Source organism: Condylura cristata, unplaced genomic scaffold (assembly GCF_000260355.1).
Source record: "Condylura cristata isolate star-nosed mole 26May11 unplaced genomic scaffold, ConCri1.0 scaffold00024, whole genome shotgun sequence".
Classification (NCBI taxonomy): Eukaryota; Metazoa; Chordata; class Mammalia; order Eulipotyphla; family Talpidae; genus Condylura; species Condylura cristata.
Window position 1 is genome coordinate 32,457,160 of NW_004567125.1, and position 25,868 is coordinate 32,483,027.

At 50.4% G+C, this 25,868-nt stretch overlaps 2 protein-coding genes across 6 annotated transcripts; one reads left to right on the plus strand and one right to left on the minus strand.

Moving 5' to 3' along the window:
• The first annotated feature begins 9,961 nt into the window (after nucleotides 1-9,961).
• Nucleotides 9,962-19,166, plus strand: ILVBL (ilvB (bacterial acetolactate synthase)-like). Of its 5 annotated transcripts, none has more exons than XM_012729147.1 (16): nucleotides 9,962-10,064; nucleotides 10,563-10,734; nucleotides 12,215-12,416; nucleotides 12,530-12,657; nucleotides 12,742-12,880; nucleotides 12,970-13,081; nucleotides 15,115-15,214; nucleotides 15,393-15,490; nucleotides 15,612-15,748; nucleotides 16,614-16,748; nucleotides 17,665-17,779; nucleotides 17,869-18,038; nucleotides 18,115-18,185; nucleotides 18,265-18,336; nucleotides 18,491-18,596; nucleotides 18,728-19,166. In XM_012729147.1, exons 2-16 carry the CDS (start codon nucleotides 10,600-10,602, stop codon nucleotides 18,904-18,906), a joined length of 1,899 nt encoding a protein of 632 aa, XP_012584601.1. In that variant the 5' UTR covers nucleotides 9,962-10,064; nucleotides 10,563-10,599; the 3' UTR covers nucleotides 18,907-19,166. The 5 variants fall into 5 exon arrangements, with proteins under 5 accessions (XP_012584601.1, XP_012584602.1, XP_012584603.1 ...); XM_012729148.1 differs by having other exon boundaries at nucleotides 9,962-10,060; XM_012729149.1 differs by lacking the exon at nucleotides 9,962-10,064 and adding an exon at nucleotides 10,126-10,141.
• Nucleotides 19,167-19,173: 7 nt separating this feature from the next.
• SYDE1 (synapse defective 1, Rho GTPase, homolog 1 (C. elegans)) lies at nucleotides 19,174-23,839 on the minus strand. Its single transcript, XM_012729151.1, has 7 exons — nucleotides 23,520-23,839; nucleotides 23,201-23,393; nucleotides 22,794-23,008; nucleotides 22,026-22,152; nucleotides 21,659-21,819; nucleotides 20,859-21,084; nucleotides 19,174-20,499 (listed from the first exon to the last, which is right to left on the minus strand). Exons 1-7 carry the CDS (start codon nucleotides 23,772-23,774, stop codon nucleotides 20,090-20,092), a joined length of 1,587 nt encoding a protein of 528 aa, XP_012584605.1. The 5' UTR covers nucleotides 23,775-23,839; the 3' UTR covers nucleotides 19,174-20,089.
• Between the last annotated feature and the right edge of the window lie 2,029 nt (nucleotides 23,840-25,868).

Sequence of the window (25,868 nt, forward strand, 5' to 3'; positions counted from 1 at the left end):
AATTCACCCATGCACCATTCCCATTGTCTGTTCTGTTCCTCCATCCCTCCTTCTGATCGCTTCCCCAGCCCTGCAAGATGTCTCTGGTTTATAATTGTTTTTGCTGTTTTGTATTGTTATTATTTTTTGTCCTGATGTCTTATTTGGTCCCCCTATATTCCTCCTATTAGTGAAACCATCCAATGTTTTTCTTTTTCCTTCTGACTTATTTTACTGTGCATAATCCCTTTTACTCCATCCATGTTGCTATGAATGGCATGAGTTTATCTTTTTTGACTGCTGAATAATAGTCCATTGCATATATCTACCACGTCTTCTTGATCCAATCATCTATTTTTGGGCATTTGGGTTGTTTCCAGGTTTTATATGTTATAAATGGTGCTGCAATAAACATAAAGGTACAGCTATTCTTTTGAATCAATGTTCTTTGTGTCCTTTGGGTATATCCCTAGGCGTGGAATTGCTGGGTCATATAGTATCTCCATTTTTAGTAGTCTGAAGAAACTCCACACAGCTTCCCACAGTGGTTGGACCAGTTGCACTCTCACTGGCAATGTAGGAGTGCTCCTTTTTCACCACATCCTTGCCAACATTTGCTGTTGCTAGTTTATTTTTTGATATATGCCATTCTTAATTGTGTAAGGTGGTATCTCATTGTGGTTTTTATTTGCATTTCCCTGATTATAAGAGATGTTGAACATTTTTTTCATATGCCTGTTGGCCATTTGCATTTCCTTTTTAGAAAGTGTCTTTTAGGTTTTACTGCCCATTGTTTACTTTGTTTTTGTTGAGTCCCATGAGTTCTTTGTATATCTTTGTAATCAGCCCCTTCCTTGTCTGTTCGATAGAGTGCAAAGATTTTTTCCCAATCACTAGGGTGTCTCTTTGTTTTAGTTAATGTCTCTTTTGTTGTACAGAAGCTTTTCAGTTTGTTGTAATCCCAGGTGTTTATCTTTTTCTTCACCTTTTTTGCTTTTGGGTGATGAGTCCTTAAAGATGTTACTGAGATATATGTCTTGTACTGTTTTCTGCATTTTCTTCTAATATTTTATGGTTTCAGGTCTTATGTCCAGATCTTTTGTCCATTTTGAGTTGATTTTGCCCATGGTGTGAGGTAGTGTTCTGGATTCATTATTTTGCTTACGTTGTTCCAGTTTTCCTAGCACCATTATTGAACAAATTGTCCTTGTTCCATTGCATATTCTTTCCTCCTTTGTCAAAGATTAGTTGTCCACATATGTGTGGCTTTATTTCTGGGCTTTCTATTCAGTTCCTTTGGTCTGTGTATCTGTTTTTGTTCCAGTACCATGTTGTTTTAATTATTATGTCTTTGTAGTATAGTTTGAAGTTTGGACAAATGATATCTCCATTCTTTTTTGTTTTTATCAGTAGGGCTTTGGCTATATGCAGGTCCCATATGAATTTCATCAGTATTTGTTCTATTTCCTTGGAGAATGTCATTAAGATTTTTATTGGAATAGCATTGAATCTGTAAATTGATTTTTGTAGGATGGCCACTTTAATAATATTTGTTCTTCCAATTCATGAACAGGTAATATCTTTCCATTGCTTTGTGTCTTTTTCTATTTCTTACAGTGTTTTATAATTTCCTTTGTATAGGTCATTCACCTCTTATTAGGTTTACTCTTAAGTAATTGATTTTTTTTTGTTTCAATTATAAAAGGGATGATTTAGATTGATTGTGTATAGGAAGTCTACTGATTTTTGTATCCTGCTACTTTACAAAATGGGTTTATTTAAAAAAATATTTATTTATTATTTATGCATACAAGAGCTGGGGTACAGGCCAGAGATGCAGGGGTGAGAGGACTCACCAGAGACAGAATGGGGAGTAGAACAGGCAGATCCGCTGAAATACACTGCTGAGGGGAGCAGTGGGTGAGACTGCTATGCCATGTGGGTCACCTCCCTGGCTGGGGATCAAACTTGTGTTGCAGTGGCTGCACAAGGTGCTACAGAGGCTCCAGATATCATCTGCTTACAACACATTCATATAGAGACAAGAAAAGGAAATGTCTCTCTCGACATTTCTTAAATACAAGAAAACTACAGAATCTCCTTCAGCCTACCTTCCTCCCACTCTTAATGGCCATAACTGAATCATGTGCCCACTCCTATATCACTCTCTGGCAAAAGTGGTTAAAAAAAAAAAAGGAGGGGATTTAAAAGTTTAAAAAGGGGTTAAAATTCTCAGTGTTAATATCACCAGCCACTGCAGGATGTGTTTGATCCCTGGCCAGGGAGCTAACCTATACCGTACAGCAGACCTCACCTGTCTCCCTTCAGGAGTATATTTGTAGATCCACCTGTTGTGTTCCCTATTCTGTCTCTGGTGAATTCTCTTACCCCCCACCTTGCACCGCTGGCCTATATCTCAGTTCTTGTTTACATAAAAACATAAAATGATAAATCTTTATAAAAAAATAAAAAGGATCCCAAATCCTTCTTCTTATGCACATTTCTTGCCTCTTGCTCACTTGTAGGGAATGTCAATAAATCCATGTTCTCTATGCCTCTGGTGAATTATTTCAAGCCTCCCTTTCCCTCTGGCCTCACCCCATATTATACCACCATAATCACCACACGGCTTAGCTATCTGACTTCTGGGTCTATATTTGAAGGAATTGAAAGCAGGGTTTCAAAGAATTATATGTGTGTCCGTGTTCACAGCAGCATTCTTCATGATCACCCAAAGATGGAAGTAATCTAAGTGTCTACTGAGGAATTAATGGGTAAACAAAATGGGGTACATCTATATAACAGAATGTTATTCAGTTTTATTTTTTTTAAAGATATATTTTAAAAAATTTATTTATCTATGCTACAAGATCTTGGATGGAGGCCAAAAGTGCAGAGCATGGGAGGATTCACCAGAGACAGAATAGGGAACAGAATAGTCATATTCATTGAAGTACATTGCTGAGGGGAGCAGCAGGCGAGTCAGGATAGGTCTGCTGTACCAGGTGGGTCACCTCCTTGGCCAGGGATCAAACTGATGCACAGTGGCTGGAGATAGCTTGATAGTGCTGACTTTAACCCCTGCACCACTAATGAAGCCCTGAATGTTAATCAGTTTTGAAAAATGGAGGAAATTTAGACATTGGCTGCAGTGCAGATGACCTAAACCTTCTGTGCCTTAGAAGCCAGTCACATAAGGACCAATACTTCTTGACTCCACTTAGACTGGCCAAATTAGCAGAGCTATAAAGTAGAATGGTGGTGGCCAGTGTGTGGGGCGGGAGGAGTGAAGGTTTGTAATTTAATGCAAGGGAGTTTCAGTTTTGCAAGACGATCAAGTTCTGGAGCTGATGGGCTGATTCAGCTGCACAGTGATGTGAACGGGCTTCATTAACTCTGCCCAGGTGCATACTCAGATGGTGAAGATGGCAAATGTATGTTATGCGTCTTTTACCATAATTAAAAGTGAAAAAATAAAATTAAAAATAGTTATGCTCTGCGAGGCAGCCAATATTAGCAAGAGAAGGACTTATTTGTTCTGTAGTTATCTTGGTGCTGAAAGATCTCAAGGCCAGTAGAACCAGAAAGACTGGTCTAAGACCACACACCCTTCGCAAACAGACAGCACCCTTACCCAGGGAACAGTCTAATGAGTCACCCACTCACTGCACCCAGTTCAATATTTAAGATCTGTCTTCCAGCTCTCGGATGGATTCTCACAGTCTGGAAACCTACAGACTTAATAAAAAAAAACAAAAAAATCTTTATCTGCTTACAAAACAAATGGCAAAACCATAGTAAAACAAAACAAAGATAAAAAGCCTTAGTGAGAGTAGACAAAACACACAGATGTCACGGGAACTCAGCAAATTTTAAATTTCATTAGGTAGGAATTGTTAGAAAAGAGAGGAGGCCAAGAATATCACACTGAAGCATGTTTTATTGAAGGTCTGTGAGGTGATGACTTTCTGCAGGCCAAGAGTGTACCCCTCAAAATGGGCCCCCTGGGTCTTTATAAGGTTAGGCTACTACTGGAATTTTTGGTGTACCAGAGGGGGTTTCTCCTTCTGGAGGGGTCTGCTGGAGTTGTTTATGCTGGGGCAAATCTTCTGAAGTTGTTTGCTTTTGTCTGCTTTATCTCTGAGTCAGCTTATCACAGGTTCTCTGGTTCCTAGTTGTGCCAGTTTTATGAGGGACCTGTGTGTGCTCTTTAGGAATTGTGAAGGCTACTGCCCTTACCGTGAGGAATTAAGCCTCGTGGTCTCTGACCTCTGGAAGGCTTCTTACTTCTGTCCCCCATGGTCAGTCTCAAAGCTTTTGAATATTTTTTTTGGGAGGGGGTTACTCAAGGACAACCTTGGACAATGTTTTGTAAGCCAAATGGTCACAGCCTTGCAGACCAGACTTGTGGTTTCTGTTCACAAAATCTTAGCAGGCATCTCCAGGGAGCTCCCTCCATGTGTGAGCAATCCCAGCCAAAGATTTACAGTGATACAGTCCATTCGAATTAAAAAAAAAATTAGGGTAAAAGACATGAAACTGGCCATCATAACCATTTTAAGTGTAGATTAATGCGTGCATTAAGTGGACCAGGGCATTAGTCAAAATTGTGCAGGCATTAGTCAGAATGTGCAGCCGTCAGCATCATCCATCACCAAACTGAAACTCTGTCCCCATTAATACTCACCTACCCCCAGGCATCCAAATGTATGTCTTGATTTTGCCCACTCTGGAGGCCTCATACAGGCAGAATCACATGATGTTTTGTGGCTGCCTGATTTCACTTAGCATTGTGTCCTCTGGGTGAACCTGAATCCTGTATTCTAGAGTCTGCTTGTATTCTCATTTGTATCCTTAATTCTGTTCTTAGAACTTGGCATTTTTTTGAGGCTTTGGGAAAAGGGCCACTCTCTTGCTAAATTGCCTCATTAAGCACACACTTTTATCACTGCTTCCCTGTGAACCCAGATTATGATACTCAATCAATTTAAATGTAGCCTTCATGTAGAGATGACCTTAATGTAATTATGGTTCCTTCCATCACTGCTTGCCTAATACTCTACTCTTTTTTTTCAATAGTGGCAAGAAGTAGGAAACAGATATTACAAATAATCCATCTTCTCCCAACCCTTCCTGAAAGGTTCAAGGAACAACAGGCACTTATAGACATCATGGTTTTTCCTTTGTGCTTTGCCATGACAACACAGATCACTGGCTTTCCACTGTGTATTTGTGGCCTCCTACCACCTGATTGCTAAGTCAATGCCTCTAGTTTAAGTTTCTGTTAGAGCAGAACCCCACTTCCAGTACTGGCTTTTATGTTAGTTACTACTATTAAAGAGAAACTGAAATTCAAGTTGTGTCTTGCTCATGTACCAATCTAGAGGGAGGTTCAGGACTGGTAAACTGGTTTTGCTTTCCTTCAGTTCTGGCTTCATCTCTGTGTCCAGATTAACTTGTTTGGCTCCAACCATCACATCTGCACCCCAGGCTACAGAAAAGGTATAAGGCTCACAGTAGCACAAACCCTTTCCTTTTCAGGCATGCTGTGGGTGTGGGGGTCACCTGCCTGCTCATGTCCCACTGACCGAAACTGTGACACAAGCTACCGCGGGCAGTGAGCATGCCGGACACACGTCCTCCAGGTGGAGGATCACGTGCCAGTCCACATCTTGAGAACTCTATTATTTAACGAGGAAGGGGAGAATAAATCCTGGTGTGCAAGAAGCAACACGACTTGGCATCATCCCATGAGGAAAGTGAACATCTCCATTTTATGAAGGCTCAGAGTTTAAGCAACTTGCCCAAATACCACACTGCTATGGAGTGGTCAAGCTGCAGCTGAGTCTCCAGTGGTCCCTGCTCTTGATAGTCTAAACCGGTTCTTTTGGAGCCAGGGTCCTGCGGGCATTACAGAGAGATTCCAAATAATCCCAGGGAAATGTGAGGTGAGAAGACGTGGGATTAGAATAAAGGAATACCCAGGTTTCCACCCTGGGTAGATTAATGGGACACTCGGGAAAAAATTCTAAGTTCTGTGTATTCATGATGATTTCACATTAAAAACTCCTATGCTTGGGATGGGAGAGTCCATTATGTCCTTCAGTCACTGGGTGTGACTAAAAAGGTATATATTTTGGTTGTGGTGAGTTCTGAAAGACACGTCTTTGCCAATAATAATTGCTTTTAGTTTTATATTACATAAACTATAATATCAAATATTATATATATCAAATATTATATGAGATGATGTCCCTTATTGTTACTTAAGATGTATTTTATAACATTGTATTATTGAACACATAATTGGCAATATAATTTATTAGAAATATAATATGTATATTTTCAGTTTTATATAATTTGCAATATAAACATATTATACAATCATGTTGCATGTTATATAACTTATATAACATATATTATATTACATCTACTATACCTAGTAGTATTATAAATCCCTTTTACATCAGTGAGAGGATCCCATAGTATGAATGTACCAGAGTCTGTTTAACAATTTATCTATTGAAGAACACGCCTCTCTCCCCTCAGTTTTTGAATATTACAAATAAAGCTGACCGTAGGATGTTTGATTTCAATTTTTCTTTAAAGAGTTATATCAAGCACATTAACATTTTTTGTGTGCTGCTTCAGTTTTCTTTCAAATTTGAGGAATCAGGAGATTTATAAGTAACTCCTTTAGTAATGTTTTGGAGGTTTCTGTGAACTGTTACTTTTTTCCAGTTATGAGAACTGGTTGACTTTCATTCTTCTGCTTGGGTAATTGCTGATGTGGGTTCCCTCCCACCTCCTAGTTAGGCAGGGCGTGGTGTGCTGTGACTTGTAGCCAGAAAGGGGTGGTTGGAGGCCTAGTTGATGCTTTGGATCAAGAAAATGGAAGCAGATTGGAGGCTTGTCTCACAGTTGAGAAGGAGTGCAGGTCAAATAGTGTCAGGATGACTTGAGCTCCTTCTCAAATTGATTCTCAATAGTGGTAAGCACAAGCCCATCACCTTATCCTCACGGATCCAGGCTCTGGAAATCTGGGTACCCAGGTAGCTCAGAAATACTCACTGAGAAGTGGGAATCCCTTCCTTTCTCTGTCATAATCACAAAACAGGAATTGACACGAATGATCTCTTCATCATTATCCTTCTTTGACATTTGTGGACACTATGTTTTTCTGAAACCCATAAATAGGATTGATAACAATATGAAGGTTTGGTAAGTTCAATGTTTTCTAAAATGCAAAGTGCTTAACAGTAACTTCCTGCAAGTGGCAATAGAAAAACCTTTCGATTACACATGCAGAACTCCATCTACTCCCAATACTCTTTCAAGGCTGCTGAAATGCCAAAGGAAAAACTTCAGTTTGGTACTAGTGTATCTTTAAAAAATGATTTACATAGTGTGTGTATGTATAACATCAGTCTTTATACACGTATGTATGAAATTATATGCATAATTTTATGTATGTAGTAAAATAGCTATTTTTCAGTACCACTCAGGAAATTTTATCTCAGCTACCACCACCACAATCTCTATACAGAACAGCTTCATCACCTCCAAAAAACTCCCTTGTAGTACCTTATTTATAGTCATACACATCATTCTCTGACTCCCTGCAACCATTGATCTGTCCTCCCTCACCATGAATATATATGAATTGAGTCATATAATATGTAAACTTTTGAAATTGGCTTCCTGGACTCAGATATAATTGACATATAATATTGTATTATTTTAAGTTGTATAACATGATTTGATATATCTATTGCAAATACAATAATTTTCTTAACATCCATCACTTCACCTAGTTACAACTGTTTTTCTTATGAGGGGAGGTTTCAAAATCTATTCTCTTAGCAACTTTCAAATATGCAATGTAGTATGTACTTCTTCAATGTAGTATGTACTTTTTTTTTAAAGATTTATTTATTTGTACATACAGAACTGGAGTATAGGCCAGAGGCTCAGGGGCGGTAAGAGGCTTCACCAGAGACAGAGCGGGGAGCAGAACAGGCAGATCGACGAAGTACACTGCTGAGGGGAGCAGCGGGCGGGTCAGGAGAGGTCTGCCGCACCATGTGGTCACCTCCGGGGCAGGTGGGAATTGAACTCATGTGGAAGTGGCTTTAGCTTCTCAGTGCTGTGCTTTAACCCGCTGTGCCAGCAGGGAGGGCCCGGACTTACTTGTTTTAAAACTAGAAATCTGTATGTTTTGACCACCTTTACTTTAATCTCCTCCCACATCTGGCAACCAATCTGTTCTCTGAGCATAACTGTTTTGACATCATTCATCCAAATTATTGTATTTCAGTAGTTTGTCCTTTTATTATTGAGTCATAGTGTTCCAGAGATGCTTCCAGTATGGGGACCCAGGCAGCATCTATTACAAGCTGTGTGAATTTGAGCATGGTCTCTGTGCTTCTGATTCCTCATCTGCAAAATGGGATAACGCTAATACACGTTCCTGACAGGGCTTTTTGTGAGGGTTAAGTGAGTTAACATGTGAGCATGTTGTAAGCACTTGACGAAAAGTAATGATCACTATTTCATGATTGCACTGGGAGTTTAACTGGGTCTAGAAGGCCCTCTAGTAAGTCTGCACTTGTTCCTGTTAACTCAGGCCCTTGGCAAGTTTGGGTTAAGCTGGTAGGTGGGAGACAAGAGGGAGAGTTACTGGTTTAGAGTGTTGAGAATAATCCAGAAAACAATCTCAGAGTGGACTGTAGTGGAATGGTTCAAGCAGCAAGTATAGATAATGTTGCCAAATGGGTGGGTTCTTGAGTCCAAGTGGTTGAGGAACAATCACTGACACACTAGAATGAAGATTAGCAAGCTCAGGCTTATTGCAAGAGACACTTTTGACAGCAGGAGGGGGTCCAAAGGAGGAGTCTTGGAGGTAGGTTTACTTATAATTTCTCATGAGGACTTCACCCGATTGGATGCTTTTCCACTACCGGCCTTTGCCTAACTGCCCACCTCACCACCCAGCGGTGTGAAGCCACCACAAGCTACAGTGTTTATCTACATGCCTTTTGTGGTTACAGCCTCTGCCACTAGCTCATTGGCTAGCAGCCTTTGCCTGTCACCTTTCTGCTCCTCAAGAAGAGCCTCAGTTTGCTCTTACAAGCAGCCCTTGCCAGCCAGCTTGCAGGCCAGCTCCCTAACCAGCTAGCTCTCTACTACAACAATAACACATTTGAGGAATTTTGCTAAAAAAAGGGGGTAGATGTAGAGAATGTGGGGGTAAATGGAGATGTTGCTTTTTAGGCGTGATCCAGCAGAAGATACAGTTAAGGATGTGGTTGAATCTTAGAAGGTAATCCCAGAAGGTGACAAGGGCTGGGACCCAGAGTAAAAGTGGATTTGCCTTGAACAGAAGCAGGACGGACCAGAATAACACCAACTTCACTGACAGGAACCCTTCTTCTCAGCGTCCAGGTGGCTGGAAAGTGGTGGACCCCGGACTACGCCGAGCGACAAAAATTTCAAAGGTCCGGGAAGGGACCGGGCCTCCAGCGGTAGGGGACCAATAACAGGACGGGCCTAGGCAGCAAAGCGGCAGCTTTTGCAGGGTGGTGGAGGGTTAAGAGGCGAGGCTTGGTGTGAGCGACGGGCTTGATGGCTACAGGCTGGCACGGAAGGCCCAGGATGGCGGAGTCTGGGGAGCGAGCCCCAGAACAAAAACGCCCGGGCCACGTAACGCGGCGCAACGGCAGGGCCGAAGCAAAAGGTGGGCTGGGACCACACGGCCAGGAATCTACGGACCTGCCAGGAGCAGTCAACGGACTGCTGAAGGCGCGCCCACGAGTGTCTCAGCTAATAGAAGACACCGAGGGGCAGGACCTCCTGTGTGCAAGCCAATGAAGGCGAGGGGAGGCAGGGCCTGCCTGCAAAGAGGCCCGTAGAGACTGGGTTCCTACAGGAAGTCCCGGATCGCGGCAGCGACCCTGCGCACAGACTCCGGACCGAACTACGGGACGCCGTTGATCCAAATGGGTGAACGGGGCGCGGCTGCTCTCCCGCATCACGTGACACGAAGGGCGCCGAATTCCTCTGGAGTCGGCGCCATTTTCTTGTAGGTAAAAGTTGAAGGGCCCCCCGGGATCTCACGAACGTTCTGACACTATTTCATCTGGACTCGCGCGTGGGGTCTGGGGTCAGACTAGGACTCGGCTGCTTCCAGGGGGGCGGGGCCTGGTTTGAGGGGAGAGTCGCGCTCGCTGGCCTGGGGGCGTGGCCTCATCCAGTGACGAATGTGGGGGGGCGCACCAGTGGGGCTTTGGGACCTTTATATAAGAGAGGCGGGGCTGTCTCCCGGTCCTTTAGAAACTGAGTGGGAAAGTTTCAGGGACCTGTGGTAGCCTTAACCTTAGGTGGAGGGGTACTGACGTAAGGGGGGCTGGCGCCCAGACTCGGGCCGGGTCCTCAGGAGGCGTGACCTGGCCTCTGACAGGGGCGGGCCCTGCCCTGTGTTGGATACGTGAGGGGCGTGGCCGCGCGGAAAGTCGCGATGGGGGCGTGACCTGGAACCCGGGCTGGGCAGACTGGCCTCTGGCTGACAGATCTGTCCGCTCTAGGTCCTGGCACTGACCTTTCCCCCCACGGTGCCATCTCATGGAGACCCCCGACGCCTCCGCCCCTGCCTGGAGCTTCTTTCCCTCCTTCTTGTTCCTGGTCTGCGGAACCCTAGGGGCCGCCCTGTTGGGTGCCGCGCATCGCCTGGGGCTCTTCTATCAGTTGATGCACAAGGTGCGTGGGCATATATGGGAAATGGGCTGGGGTTGGCCGAAGAAGGAGCGGACTCCCGGTGCGCATTCCAGCCCAGCTACCTGACCGTTGGGGAAAAGGAGGCCTGACTCATCCAGAGTGCCTGTCCCCCATTGCCAGGCTGCATACAGGCCCTGGACTTTGTCATTAGTAAGTGATGATAGCACCCAGCACCCCGTCTAACGCCATTCCCAGGGGCCTCGTGCTCGTTTCACCGAGTAATGACCTTTAAACAGGGTGGATCAGGGTGGGTCAAAGGCAGGCAGCCGAGGACATTATTGTAACACTTTTGTTACCTCGGCTGTCTGCTGAGTCCTTGCTTTAGAAGGATTTTCATATATTCTCTTCAGTACCTACCTGAATAGGTCTTGGTTTGTCTTTCTTTTCTTTTCTTTTAAAAGATTTATTTATTTATTGATACAGAACTGGGGTACAGGCCAGAGGTACAGGGGCAGTGAGAGGATTCACCAGAGACAGAGTGGGGAGGAGAACAGGCTGACTGACGAAGTACACTGCTGAGGGGAGCAGCAGGCGGGCACATGTGCCATGTGGGTCAGCTCCAGGGCTGAACTCAGCTGAAGTGGCTTTAGCTTTTCAGTGGTGTTGTGCTTTAACCCGCTGTGCCACCAGGGAGGGCCCGGTTTGTCTTTATTTCCTAAGAGAGGAAACAGACCTGGAGATGTTCTGTAGTAGCTTACTGTAGATGACCTGTGGGGAAATGTGCACCAAACTACTTGGCCCCTCGGTGACCCCGTTTCCCAGACCCCCCTCACTTGGAATAACTTGGACTCTTCCCCAGTCCTTCCTTCCTTAGTGGAGCTCAACCTTAATGGACCTCCTCTTTGCCTAAGCTCCCTCTTCAGCATTTCCTCTCCTAACCTGCAGTAACACTACTAGGCTTGAGGACTTGTGGTGTTCAAGGCAAAGGTCACTGTTGTGAGGGGCTGTGAGGAATCCGGTAGCTGGGTGGGCCCAGCAGAGTCGATGCCAGGCACATGGTAGCTGGCACCTGTCTACTGGGCCTGGCCCAGTGAGCGGGAGGGTGTCAGTTAGGTGGGGTCAGTGCTTATGCTGCCTTCATACTGAAGGGCAGGCGCCTCTGGAATCCTAACAGGTGACCTCTGGCCAAACTCTCCTGGGTTTGTAGGTCTACCTTCCCTCTTTTCTCTATCTGATTGCCCCACCATCCCTGGGGCGGGAAGTGTAAGAGTTGGTACTTCAGAGCACTGGTTCTATGGGACTTTGAATCTTGTTCAGGCAAGCCTTGGTCACCTTAGCTGAAAAGGATATAATAACAAGAGAGCTGATAAGATGATGCGCCTTGCTGTGGGCTGGGTGTGTAATATGTGCTTAACCAACACCAGTTCGTTCCTTCTTTTCTTCTGGGGGGAGGGGTGTCATCCTTCTCCCCACCTACTTTGGTACCCTTGACAGTCTTGCTCCTGCTCCTCCTCGGGCCCAGGTGGACAAGGCAAGCATCCGGCATGGTGGGGAGAATGTGGCCGCCGTGCTGAGGGCCCATGGTGTGCAGTTCCTCTTCACACTGGTTGGTGGGCACATTTCACCAGTGCTGGTGGCCTGTGAGAAGCTGGGCATCCGCGTGGTGGACACACGCCATGAAGTCACGGCGGTTTTTGCTGCTGACGCTGTGGCCCGCCTGACTGGTAAGGGTAGGGAGGAGAGGCCTGGGGGCTGGTGAGACAGGATGGGTGGGCTTTGAGAGGCAGGGTTTTTTTTGGGGGGGTGGGCTGTTAGGAGGATGGGTTCTCTGTTCCAGGGACGGTGGGTGTGGCAGTGGTGACAGCAGGACCAGGACTCACCAACACAGTGACTGCAGTGAAGAATGCGCAGATAGCTCAGTCCCCAGTGCTGCTGCTGGGTGGCGCTGCTAGCACTCTGCTGCAGGTACCCTGTCCTGATGTGGGGTGGGGGGTTGCTGGGACACTTGAAGGGCTCATATATTGACTCTTTGAACTCCTGTTTCATCAGAACCGGGGTGCACTTCAGGCCATTGATCACATGTCCCTTTTCCGGCCTCTCTGCAAGTTCTGTGCATCTGTGCGGAGGGTGAGGGACATCATGCCCACCCTGAGGGCTGCGATGGCTGCTGCCCAGTCAGGCACACCAGGTAGGAGGTTAGCTGCTGGGGAGTGGTCTAGCCTTACTGCCTGTGGGTGAGGAGACACCACAGGCTCAGGCTCCTCTCTCCCCTTGCAGGCCCAGTGTTTGTGGAGCTACCCATTGATGTGCTGTACCCCTACTTCATGGTCCGGAAGGAGATGGTGCCAGCCAAGCCACCCAAGGGCCTTTTAGGTCAAGTGGTCTATTGGTGAGTAACCCCACTCCCACCATGCACCGCTCATTCCCTGCTCTCGTGCAGTCTCCTGCCATCAACCACTACTCTTTCATTGATTTCTACCATGAATTGAGAGGAGCCAGCTGTGGGGAGAGTTGAGGCAGAGGGGGAAGCATATGCAAAGACCGTGAGGCCGGAGTTTGGGGAAGCAAGGTAGTCCACGTGTTGGCAGCCTGTGAACGAAGGGGCTGAGTTCAGAGCAGCCCTTAGGATCCGAAGGCTGAACCTGGTTTTTTTTTTAATTTGATGTGCGTCGTGAAGCACTGCAGGGCCTTATCAGGGGTTTGGGATACCATGATTTGGGTTTTTCTTAAATTACTTCTAGCTGCTGCTGGAGAATGAAGCCTGAGGTTGGTTGGAAACTTGGACACCAGGGAGGAGCTGCAGTAGTGCTGGGATGAGAGGGGGAAGGTGGCTTGGGTTCGGGTGATGGCTGTTGGATGCGTAGACCTCCGTCAGGCCAGGATAAGGGATGTGACGTGGGGACAGCTCACTGCAGGACTTTGAGTGGCAAGAGATGAGGTTCTTTAATGGAGCAGGGGGTGCTCTGGGACAGCTGGAAGCTTTTCCTGGAAGAGCTCAAGTTTGCAGGGAAAAGGGAACAAGGTTCTTTCCGATGAGGAGACAGAAACAGCTTCCAGGTAGGGGCATGGCTTATCTGGAGTTGAGGTATGGGAAAGGGGTCTGTTTGTGACTGGATAATCTAGGAGGAAGAATTGATCCTTCTCTTCTCCCTCCTCCCCCTCTTTCCCTTTTGCCTATCCTTACTTTCTGCCTCCCACTGTCCCTCCAGTGCTGTGTGGCACAGGGTGCCCTTGATGAGCAGTAAGGACAGCCCCTTGCACCCTTGGGCATGTGAGGAGGACCAGCCTAGGGAGTAGCAGTCTTACTCAGCAGCCGTACCTGACAACTCTTGGACTCAGTGGAGACAGTGAGGTGCCACTACACCCATTTCATAGATGAGGAAGCTGAGAGCATAGGAGGCTGAATGACTAATTTGAAGCTTGTTGATGGCGCACTAAGATTCAGTTTGGAGGAACCTTTGTTATTTTACCCACAGAGTAGTGAATGAAAGGGAAACTCAGGGAAATGGGTTCAGCTCCCACGATTAATGGTAACCAGCTGTGTGAGCCCTGAGGAAATGGGTAAACATTTATTTCTCTCCCTTCCTCCCAGTTTTATTTATGTTTAATTAACACACAGGACTTTAAAGGTACACAGCTTACCAATTTGACTTAGATAACTAAACCTTCCTTAACTTCAGCTTCCTCATCTTTGAAGTGGATGAATAGTGTCTGCTTTTCTCTCCAGACTAAGATTCTGTGAATAAAATGAGATCATTCCAACAGTGCGGAATGCCGAGGTACAAAAGAATTACCCATTAGTCCTATAAATACAAGCAGGGGCAAGTTCAGCATCACGGCAGGTGAAGCCATAGGTCTCCTGTGTCTCCTCCAATGTGGATTGGAGAGGCGTCTCAGGGAGGGTCCTGGACACACAGGATGTGGCAGGCTAAGCCTGTGTGTGAATGATTTCATTTCGTGGCCCTGGGCAGCCTTTTCTTCCCTGTGTCTGCTCCTTCTCCCTCTCCTCTCTTGGGCTGCCCCTCCTGGGCCTCTCCAAGGCTGACTTCTCTGGCTGTTTCTTTCCATGTTGGCTCTGTCTTTGGCTTCTTTTGATTCTCTGCACTCTTGACCCCTTCTTAAAAGAAAAGAGAGGCTTCTGGCTCCAATGGCTTCCTCCCGTGTGTCGTGTTTTTGGTATGGTGGGTGTCCCTTAAAGGCAGGGCCAAGCAGCTTTTGTTTTTGCACTTCAATGTCTGGCACAGACCGGAGCCCGTGTCTGCTGTGCACAGGAGGGAGAATTGACCCTAGCCTTGGTCTTGCTATTGACTAACCCTGGTGTTCCACACCTGCACTACTTGTTTCTGAGCGTCTCTGTCGGGTTGGGTGGTCACCAGAAGCTTCAGAAGGAACCCTGATATTTGCTTCTTTTTCTATTCACAGGTACTTAGAAAATCACCTGGCTAACCTCTTTGCAGGAGCCTGGGAGCCCCAGCCTGAGGGGCCTCTGCCTTTGGACATACCGCAGGCACCTCCTCAGCAGGTGAATGGCCTGATGGCCTCTTTCCCTTCCCTCTCCAGAGACCCCACCCCCTCCACAAGATGGACTCTTCCTGTGTGAGTGAGATCTGGGCTGCCCCTCCTGTGAGAGAGTGAGGCTATGATCCTGGGGACTGATGGTGACTGAGGGTTCATCCTTTGAGTTCCGCCTCTCACCTTAGGTTCAGCGCTGTGTGGAGATCTTGAGCCGGGCCAAAAAACCCCTCCTATTGCTGGGGAGCCAGTCCACCCTGCCCCCGATATCTGCCGACAAGCTTCGGTGAGAAGCCTCAGCTCCATCTTTATCTTCAGATTCCTGGCACCTGGTCACCGGTGCAGTGGACATGGGGCAGGCCGTTGGCCACACTCATCTCTGCTCTGTCTGCGCCTTACCTCTCCAGGGCTGCTGTGGAGACCTTGGGCATCCCCTGCTTCCTGGGGGGGATGGCACGGGGGCTGCTGGGCTGCAACCACCCCCTCCACATCCGGCAGAACCGCAGCGCTGCCCTGAAGAAGGCTGATGTTGTCATCCTGGCAGGTGGGCGTTGGCCTCTCCCCACTTCTTTCCCTGTATCCCTTCACCCGGCTAGGATGCCCCCCTTAGGTCCTTGCTGGCAGCCCACCCTACAGTCACCTTCTTACTGCTAGGCTGCCCTTCCCCTTTCTCAGGTTTCGTACTGGTCTGCGCCTGTAGTGCAGAGGAGCTCTGACCAAGGGCTGCTGTGTGCTGTGGCCAGCTTCTGAAAGGTACCCTCAGTGGGTACCACTGGCCCGTTGTGCACATTGTTTAAATGGTGCGTGCACTGTATGCCAAGTGTTTCCAATCCCCGCATAGACATTAGAGATAAACGACTGCTGTATACAGCCTGGCTGACTCCTAAACCCCACAGCTGGAAATGTACTTTTCCTTTCTCTCAAGACTCCCCCTCTGACGAGCTGGTTTAGGGTCTGCAGTGGGGAGGCAGGAAGGCAGCTGTACTGGCCCATGTGGGGGCTTTCCCGTGGAATGGCAGGGTGACAGGTATAGGCTGGTGTAGCACGATTTCAGCTGGGATAATGGGCTTCTGTCTTCACTCATATTCTCCATGTGTTTCAGCATCCAGAAGGCTAGCCTGACTTCTGACTTCAGTTGGTGGAGGATGAGAAACAAGTGGGTCTGGGGGACATATTTATTTAAGAGAGAGTGGAAGTTGCAAGACTCCTTGAAACAGGTCTCTGCACTTTATCACTCCTGCTGTGTTCTGCTGGCCAAAGCACGTCCCAACACCAGTTCAGATTTGAGGGGTTAGGGAGCTTCAAAGCCACTGTAGGGATGGCTGAAGAACAAGGACCTTTTGCATTCAGTCTGCCATGGTGGATAAAGTAAGAGAGCTTTGAGCCCATTGGCTCTCTGTCCACCCCAGGAATTGTGTGTGACTTCCGCCTGTCCTACGGCCGTGTCCTCAACCGCAGCAGCAAGATCATCATTGTCAACCGGAACCGGAAAGAGATGTTGTTAAATTCAGACATGTTCTGGAAGCCCCATGAGGCTGTGCAGGGTGAGCATCCAGTGCCCCCCTGAACGTCTGTGATCCTCCTGGTCCCTTTCCTCTTGGCCTGTGCTGCAGCAGGATACTGGTGGACATGGTCTGTACCCCACTTCAGGGGTACCCAGTCAGCCAGAAGTATATTTAGCTGTCAGACTGATGGGTGCTTCTGGATGAACAAATGGTAGGGTGCACACCGAAGGGAACATGCATTCAGTCATGTCCTCTGGCTGCAAACTGCTCCCTCTGCCCTGGGGATAGAGAACTCACTTCTAGGGCCTATTACTACCGCCCTCTGGCCCTGAATTTGGTATACTCTGTGCCCTACTCTGCCCATCCTCCCAAGAATATTGGCTGTGTGCTGCTATAGGTAACCAAGACTCATGCATAAAATAGAAAGGTTGCATTGCTGTGTTTGATGTAAAGGTTCAGAGTAGCAGGGGGCAATAAAGAGCCCCAGGACATAAATGATGGACCCTGGAGTGGGGATGGACAGGGATCAGTGACTCAACTGCTCTGAGCTGTGTGATCATTTCCAAAGTGCAGATGATGAAAATCACACCCTTAGTTCATGTATTTGTTCACTCCATGTGACTGGGTTATAAAGATGTGGGGTGGAGATGTGACTAGTAGTGTGTTCCAGAGGAAGAGCCGGCAGGTGTGTCTGATGTGTGATGGGGACGCAGGTGATGAGGCTGGCTTGGGTCTCTAACTTGCATTCCCTCTGACTTTACCCTCCCTCCTTCTGCCCACTGTCTCACCTGGTTCCAGCTGGCTCTATGGTTTATTTCACACACATTGCTCTAGGAGGGCCCCTGGCCTACCTCCTGCTGGGCTGCTGCTGGTGACTTCTGCTGTCCGTTGGGTCTTTGGTGCTGGAAGGGCAGGAGGAGGCCTCTCTCTGAAGTATGCCCTCTTCCTTCCTTAGGAGATGTGGGCTCCTTTGTGCTGAAGCTGGTAGAGGGCCTTCGAGGCCAGATATGGGCCTCGGACTGGACAGAGGAGTTGAAACAAGCTGACCGGCAGAAGGAGCAGGCCTTTCGGTGGGGCCCAGGGGAGTGGTAGTGGGGGTGGTGTGGGTTCCTGGTAGGTTCTGCCACTGGCCGTGCTGACCTACTCCACCTCTGTGCAGGGAGAAGGCAGCAGTGCCTGTAGCCCATCATCTGAACCCAGTGAGGGTGTTGCAGCTGGTGGAGGATACTCTGCCTGACAACTCAATTCTGGTGGTTGACGGTGGGGACTTCGTAGGCACTGCTGCCCACCTGGTGCAGCCTCGTGGTCCACTCTGCTGGCTGGATCCTGGTAAGGAAGGGCCTGTGCCAGGGGAAGCTTGCACGCTATAGGTTCCTTTATAGTCACTTGCTCTTGGTTCTTCTAGGGGCCTTTGGGACTCTGGGGGTTGGCGCAGGATTTGCACTTGGGGCTAAACTGTGTCGGCCAGATGCTGAGGTGAGTTGGGGACCTGGCGATAAGAGTTTTACTCGTTTCTGGGCCATGAGCCACCCCAGCCGTTTTTGGTCCTCCTCAGGTCTGGTGCCTGTTTGGGGATGGAGCCTTTGGTTACAGTCTTATTGAATTTGACACTTTCGTCAGACACAAGGTAACTTGGCATCCCTGGGGCGCCTCAGAGCTTGGGGTTCTGGGGCATGTCGTCATGGGTGGGTAACCTGGGGATAGAACTACGTGTGTCTCAGTCGTTGTGGTGGCCAGCCTGTGGGGTTCAAACTGTGGCCTAGACTTCCCTCTTCCTGCAGATCCCAGTGATGGCCTTGATAGGGAATGATGCTGGCTGGACCCAGATTTCTCGGGAGCAGGTGCCAAGTCTGGGCAGCAATGTGGCCTGTGGCTTGGCCTACACTGGTGAGGAGCCTGGGTATAGTGGGTGTGCAGGGGAAGCTGTTTCAGGTCCAGCAGGATTTACGTTCCTCTCCTAGGGTGGGTGGCTGCATAGGTGGCTCCCTTCCACTATCTGACTTGATCTCCTCTTTTAGATTATCATAAAGCGGCCATGGGTTTGGGAGCCCAGGGCTTGCTGCTTTCACGGGAGAATGAGGATCAGGTGGTCAAGGTACTGCGTGATGCCCAGCAGCAATGCCGAGATGGCCACCCAGTGGTGGTCAACATCCTCATTGGGAAGACAGACTTTCGTGATGGTGCCATTTCCATATAGGGCTTTAAGGGTCAGTGCCCTTGGGTCTCTCCCCACCCTGGACTGTGCCCAGCTGGTTTGGAGTCTTATTCTTGCCTGCTTTGGGTTTTTTTCATGAGGCCCAGTGACTCTACATCCCTCCCGGAGGAGAAGGGGCTGAGACTCGCCTCTTGTAGTGCCAGAGAGCACCTGGGACTTCTTTGTGGGCCCAACTATGCCCTTTCCCCCATCTCTTACATATTGAATAAACCACTTGTGGTCCATGTGGATCCAATTACTCATCCAGAATCTGTGCATACTGATTTATTGTCAACAAAGATGTGAGGGAAGGTAGGGGGGCTGACAGAGGGGATCCTACTCTCACTGGATCTCTGGGGACCACTGAGGCAGCAACTTGGTATTCTAGGGTGCCTGGTCCTTGTGAACTCTACCCCCGTGTGGTCCCTGAAAGAGCTCTACATGCCTGCCCCAGACATGTTCATGCACACGAGCCCTCACACACAAACACACATGCACGGAGGCAATAAATATGTTCCGTACCAAAGTGCCCCAGCCTGACACTTCAGGTGGGGCCCCTCCAAAAGGGAGGTCTTATAAGTGCTCAACTGTTTTCTGGGATGGAAGGAAAAATGGGAGGTGGGGATGGGCCAAACTCTGCTTTCTCCATATGGTTTGAGGTAACTCTGGGGTTTTCCAGGCTGTCCCTATCTAGCCGGAATTCAGAATAGGGGCTGCCCCCGACTCTGACCCAAAGGACATCTCATGGTAGTCCTTAGGTCCCCCAAGGGAGGGAGAAGCAGAGTGCAGTGCTCAAAGCTAATACTGTTTTGGTTGGCAGCAGCGAGAGGCCAGACTGGGGGTATGTTGTCACCATCCCAGGGTGATGCTCACAGTAACTGATTCCCCAGACAAGGGGAGGCAAGAGAGGCCGGCCTAGCAAGCGGAAGAAACCCTTGGTGCTCGGAAAAAATGGCTGCAACAGCTGGTCCCGGAAAATCCCCAGAAAAGCCTGCCTTTTGCAACCAGGGCCAGATACTGAGCATTGGATGCGAGCAACGATGCTCAGCAACCTGCCGGTGGGTCGCGCGTAACGCCTCATCTACCAGGAACTGGGCCAGAGTGACAGGTCCGATCCCCTAATGTTAGGGTACAGCCTTAGACACCAAAAGCCCGGCCCTTAGTAACCGGGGTCCTGCCCGCCCGCTCAGAGGCACACGTTGATCTGCTTGGAGAGCTCTCTCTCTAGGTCCAGGATGAGGGCGTCAAAGTCTTTGAGATTCAGGTGCGGGTTGAAAGGCGCATCGAATTCGTCCTCGAAGTCGGCGGCGCCAGTAGGCTCGCCGGTTTCCTCGTCCTCGTCTTCGTCGTCGCTGTCACTGCCTGTCACGTGGTCGTAGTCGGGCCCGGACAGGAAGTTCCTCCCACAGGGTAGGAAGTCCCGCCCACAAACACTCCAGTCGCCGGCGTAGCGGTTGCTCGGAGGACTTTCAGGGCCGCTTCGGCCGCGGGACCGAGTCACCACCTCGGGGCCCGTTAGCGGCAAATGCAGCGACTGCTGTCGTTTGGGCCGCAGATACGGGGCGAGATCCGGAGCCTCCGGAGACCTACGAGGATCTACGAGGGTGTGGAAGGGAGGGCTCGTCATAGCGTACGCGCAATGGCGGCTCCCAGACCTCTTTCTGATTGGCTGCTCAGGTGACCAGTCCTCTGATTGGCCTGGCGAAAGACGAGGCCGTCGACCGAATTGGGATTTGATTCACCGGGCCGGAATTGGTTGCTTAGGCAACCGATTCTGATTGACATGCCAAGAGGCAGGGCCTCTGACCGCTTCAAGCTTGGATGGGCTAAATCTGAACTGGTTGCCTGAGCAACCAAGTACCGCTTACACTGACTAGAGGGTATGGCTTTCCTGAAATACGAAGCTTTGATTGGCCGCTGGAGAAAACACCTGAGCGGGCCGGGGGCGGGCTCACCTGGCCAGGCCTGCAGCAGGTAATGCAGCACCTCGATGTGATGCTTGAAGTCTACTGCGTTGGTGATGCCTGGGCCTGAGCTGCGGATGCGGGACCTAGCGGGTGCTTGGCGCGCCGGCAGTAGCACGGGCCCAAAGCACACCGCCAGATTCTGCGGGGTCATGCGGTTGTGGGCGTGGAAGGATGAGACGAGACGCAGGTGGTCCAGGAGAAGTGTCAGCGTTGCCTGAGAGAAGAGAGTTGGGGAGGCGAAGATGGATAAAGTTGGTTTCATGTCGCATCTGAGGGAGGCTGCAGTGGCAGAGCATGGTCCCAAATATGGTAGCTGGGAGATGGCCACGCTAAGACTTAATCATTAGGTATTAGTATATGATCCCATTTTGCTGAAGGGGACTGAGGGCAAAGGTTCCTTATTTTTGGAATAGCATAACTTGGGCTTGAACCTACTCCTTTGTGTTGGGAGGCAGGACTGACATTAATCCCAATTTATATAGATGAAGGTACTGAGAGGATATGACAGCCAGCCCGCGCCCCCCCTTACCCCCCTCCCAAACCCGTAGTCCCGTAGTTTGACAAATACAGTCTGTGTTCTTGATGCCTTCTGGCTGTGCAAACTTGGGCCGCTCAACTGGTCTGGATCCCTTTTCATATCTACGGATGGGGATATTAATAGCACCTACTTTCTTAGAGTTGTAATCATGCCATAAGCTCAGAGCCATGGTAGGGTAAGGCATGGGTGAAGCATTCTAGTGGAATCAGCCCACTCTGAGTCCCGCCGGTTCCCACCAGGCCCAACTCACCCTCTCCACATCCGGCAGGCAGCTGAGGAGATCCCTTGTGCTCTCAGTGCTAGGGGGAGCCCTACTTGGGGGCTGTCGGGCCATGGCCTCCAGCACCACCTGATAGAGGGGCTGGGTGATGAGTGGGGTGGGCAACTCCCGAAGATAATCCTTGAGGATGCCTGCAGACACAGATCCCATTCTGGTCAGGACACCTCTAGGTTCTGAGGCTGGAGAGGTCACTGGACTAGGAATGGGGAGAATTATAAGTGTAGGAGAGTGAAAACCAGGCCAGACAGAGGGATGAGGTCCCACAGGGACCCAGGGACTGCCTTGAGGTAAAGATTAAATGGGGAGTGAGCAGACACGAGGTGAGGGATAGGCTGACCCGTGATGACATTGATGTCAGGGTATAGGTCCTCAGAGAGGCAAACGGCTGCACTGTCCCGTTCAAAGGCATCCCGAAGCTCTTTCTTCACAGCTGCTGAGCCACACAGACGATACAGCCCCACCACCTGGAGATGGGGTGGAGAGGGGATGTCTTCTCAAAGGGGCCACAGGCTGATCAGGGGTCAGTGGGGAGAAGACTGAGGTCTGGGTCAGAGTGTCAGTGGAAACTGTGGGCTACAAGGCTGGGGGCTGATTCTAGCTCACTGCCTGCTTTCCTGCTCTTTTGATGCCTGTCATGGGGACCCACCCTGGCCCTGTAAGCCCTTGTTTTGATCACTCACCCTGTCCCCACTTTCTTTGACTCAAAATGAAAAACAAACAAAATCAAATAAGCAAAATAACCACTGATTCCTCCTCAGTTCACTTGTTACTTCCTTCAGGAAGTAGCATGACTTTAAGCAGGTCACGTTCTTCTTTAAATTCTCTCCAGGCTTCTAAAGTTTGGTCCCAGCCATAGTTCTACATTTGTGAGTTACTGGAGTCATGTTTTTACCTCCATCAGTTCCCTGGGATTCTGTGTTACTACATGGATGGATGATCCATGGCTTCTGAGTAGGGTGCTGCAGTTTAGGGACACCTGCTGCTCTTGTCTAGGCTGGAATTAGGAGTGTCCCTTGCTTAGGAGGGATGGAAGTAGGGGGAAGCCTGGCATGTGTACCCTGGAAGTGCCCTGCGGGGTGGGTCTGAGGTGGAGAAGGGGGCTCACCCGAAGCCCTCTGCGTTCAATCTGTCCAACACACTTCTGGATGATGAGGGGCACCTGGCCTGGGGGCTGCTCCCGCTCCACCAGCAGTGGCAGGGGCAGCCCGAAGACTCGCGGCTCCACTGTGCCCTGTACTTCCCGCTGCTCTGATAGGGTCAGCTTGGCATACAGCAACCCCTGGGGCTCAAGGCGGACTGCCAGCTGCTGGGCTTCACATCCTGAAGACGCACGGGCACCGACATGGGATCTGCCCCGGCAGGCTCAGCGCTCCAGCCCCCTTACTCCAAGCCACACCCTCTCCAAGCCACACCCCCCAACCCAGGCTTAGTACCCTAGGCATTCTGCGAGCTGGGGAAGCCCAGAGTTAGATCCCACCCCCTACCCTTTTCGCCCCTCAGACGGGCACCTACCTCGGAAGACAGTGGGTAGCAGGACGGTGCCCTGGGCGCAGGGCCTGTGCCGCCGCACGCCAGGATCCCATGCCAGAACCAGGGCCCGCAGCAGCCGGGCATCTTCGAGCTCCAAATGGAATGTATGGTCCAGCCGCAAGAAATCCGTTCCCCCTCGCAGCGGCCCTGTGCGCGCTCGGGCCACTCCATCCACCTGCAGCAGGCAGTAGAGGTCTCGCGGCGTGGCCCCGGGCGCCGGCCGCAGCCCCCCCAGTCCGTACAGGTGTAGGCTGAGGCGGCCCCACAGTGCGGCTGGGGGTGCTGGGGCCGCCGGGCCCACCTCGTAGGGCCGGAAGGCGGTGGGTGACGGGGGCCCCGCTGGGCGCTCCGGAGAATCGCCGTCGCTGAAGTACCCTGGCGGCGGGCCCCGCGCTTCCCCGGACACTGCCGCCCGCCCAGGGGTCCCGACGCTGCTGTCCAGATGGTAACGACTGATGACCGAGCCTGCGGGGGCTGCCCGCTCTCGCTCGCGGCTAGCACGGGTGCTCCGCAGGCTCAGGCGGCGCCGTAGCTCAGGCAGCTTTTTCATCTTCATGGAAAGGCGCCTGGCAGGTCCGGGGGACTTGGTGCGGGATGCTTTGGTGGGAGAGTTGCCAGGGGCTGCACCTGTTGGGATAGCAGATCTCAGGATCTGGGCTTGGGCGGGGAGGGGCTGGTGAACCTTCTGCTCATCTTGGGGTCCTTGGGTGTGATGCGCTCACCTTGTGGGGCAGCACCCTCTGGTTCACTTGAGGCTGACTGTGGTCCCTGGAGCTCAGGTGCCAGGGGTCTGGGATCTTCCTCGGGGATGGGGTTATACCAGATTTCACCTGCAGGTTCCCCGCTGCCAGGTATCCTGGGCCCCAAAGAAGCCTCTTCAGGTGGTTTGACCCCACTCAACACCCATCTGCGACTGCTGGGCTCCAGGCTCTGCAGGTAGGCTCCCCGACCTGGACTCCGAGATGCCTCAGGGCTGGAGGATCCCTCTGCTCCAGGCTTTGACCCTTCAGGAGCCAGGGGCTCTGGCTCCAGAGGACTAGGCTCTGGGTGCTGGGCTGGGCGTCCTGGTGGAGAGCAGGGGGGAGTGAGACCCAGCCCTTTTGTCCCCACCCCAGGGCTCTCTTCCTCCCACCCCAGCACCCCAAGACTTGGATGAGGGTATGCTCAGCACCTGCACTTAACTCTACATGTTTGGAATGGGCAGCCACAAGCCAGCAGTCTCAGCAGTTCCCAGCACAGAGCTCACCCCCTTAGTCCCTGATCCCATGGGACACATCTACCTTCCAGCCTTGGGATGGGGTGGGGTCCTGTGTTCTCCACTCTGTTTTCTCTGGCCCTCTCATTAACTCCAGCATAGAGCCCTGCCCTTGGTCTTCTCTGCATGGCTTTGGGCAAGTAGATTCTCATCTTTGAACCTCAGTGCCCTGCTGTGGAATGGGGGATCAGAGGCCTCCCTCCCCAGAGGCCTTAGGGAACTCAGTGAGGGAAGTGCTTCCTAGATACCCGTGTCACATCAAGCCCACAGCTCACAGTCGAAAGCCTGCTGGCTTGGAAGACAGGAGCAGGCGTGATTGCAACTTCCATGGAGCACATCACTCCCTCCCTCCTGCCAAACTCTGTCCCCATCCTGGGTTGTGCCCTGTTTCTCAGTCCAGGCCAGATCTCCACAGCCAATGCCTTGAGGCCTTCCTTTGCTTATCCTCCCTTCTCTGACATCCTGGGCTGTTTCCTGTTTGTTTGTGCGTGGGCACCCTGTCCCATCTCTTTCTGGGAATCTTGGGAATCTTTGGTAAGGATTGGGTCAGGTCCATGAGTGGTCTGGCTTGCCTCCTTTTAACTCATTCCTTCCTGAGACTTCCTGTCCCGTATAATCCCCGTTTTTCCTCACGTCTTCTCTTGCTTGCCCACGTACTTTCTTCTTTAGTCACTTTTGGTCAACCCTCTTTCCCCAACCTGGACTAAGTCTCAGGGGGTCTCGATTGTAGCATAATCCAAAGAGCTATTTAAGTCACTTCACTGATCCTGGGAAAATTACCCAATTGCTCTGTGCCTCAGTTTCTCCATCCGTACAAGGGGACAGTTTCGGGGGCTACCTACGGATGGCGGTTGCAGTTACTAGTTGTAGGTGGGAGGGGGATGGAGATGGTTTCTATGTTTGATTGCCGGCCTCCTCCTGCAGGAATCAATCCAAAGTCCCACCCCAACGTTCTAGGCTCCCGGTAGCTTCTGTCTAGCCTGCCTGGGCCCCAGTGTTCCCATCAACTCCCAACTCCTCCTTCCCTCCACCCTCCAGGCGCTCCATCTCTGTCCCATTTCCTGTCAGGGGAGAGGCCCCCCTCCCGGGCCTCCCAAGGAGCCCGCAGTGCTGGCATCTGAGCCAGGCGCACATAACGGTCCGCGCCCCCTCTCCTTCGAATCCTTTCCTTCCAGGACCGGTGCCCACCCTCAGCCTCCTACCCCAACCCGAAGGGGGCTCTGCGAGGCTCTCCTTGTCCCTCTAGTCGTTCCTTCTTGGAACAGCCAGGACCCCCTCCCAGACCTGGCGGGGCTCGGCGCCCCCTCCGTGACCTTCCCTCAGCTCACCGCGCTCCTTCGCGTCCGACTTTTTCCGGGGAAGTTTCTCCCGGCCCCGTAGGCGGGAGAAGGTTTT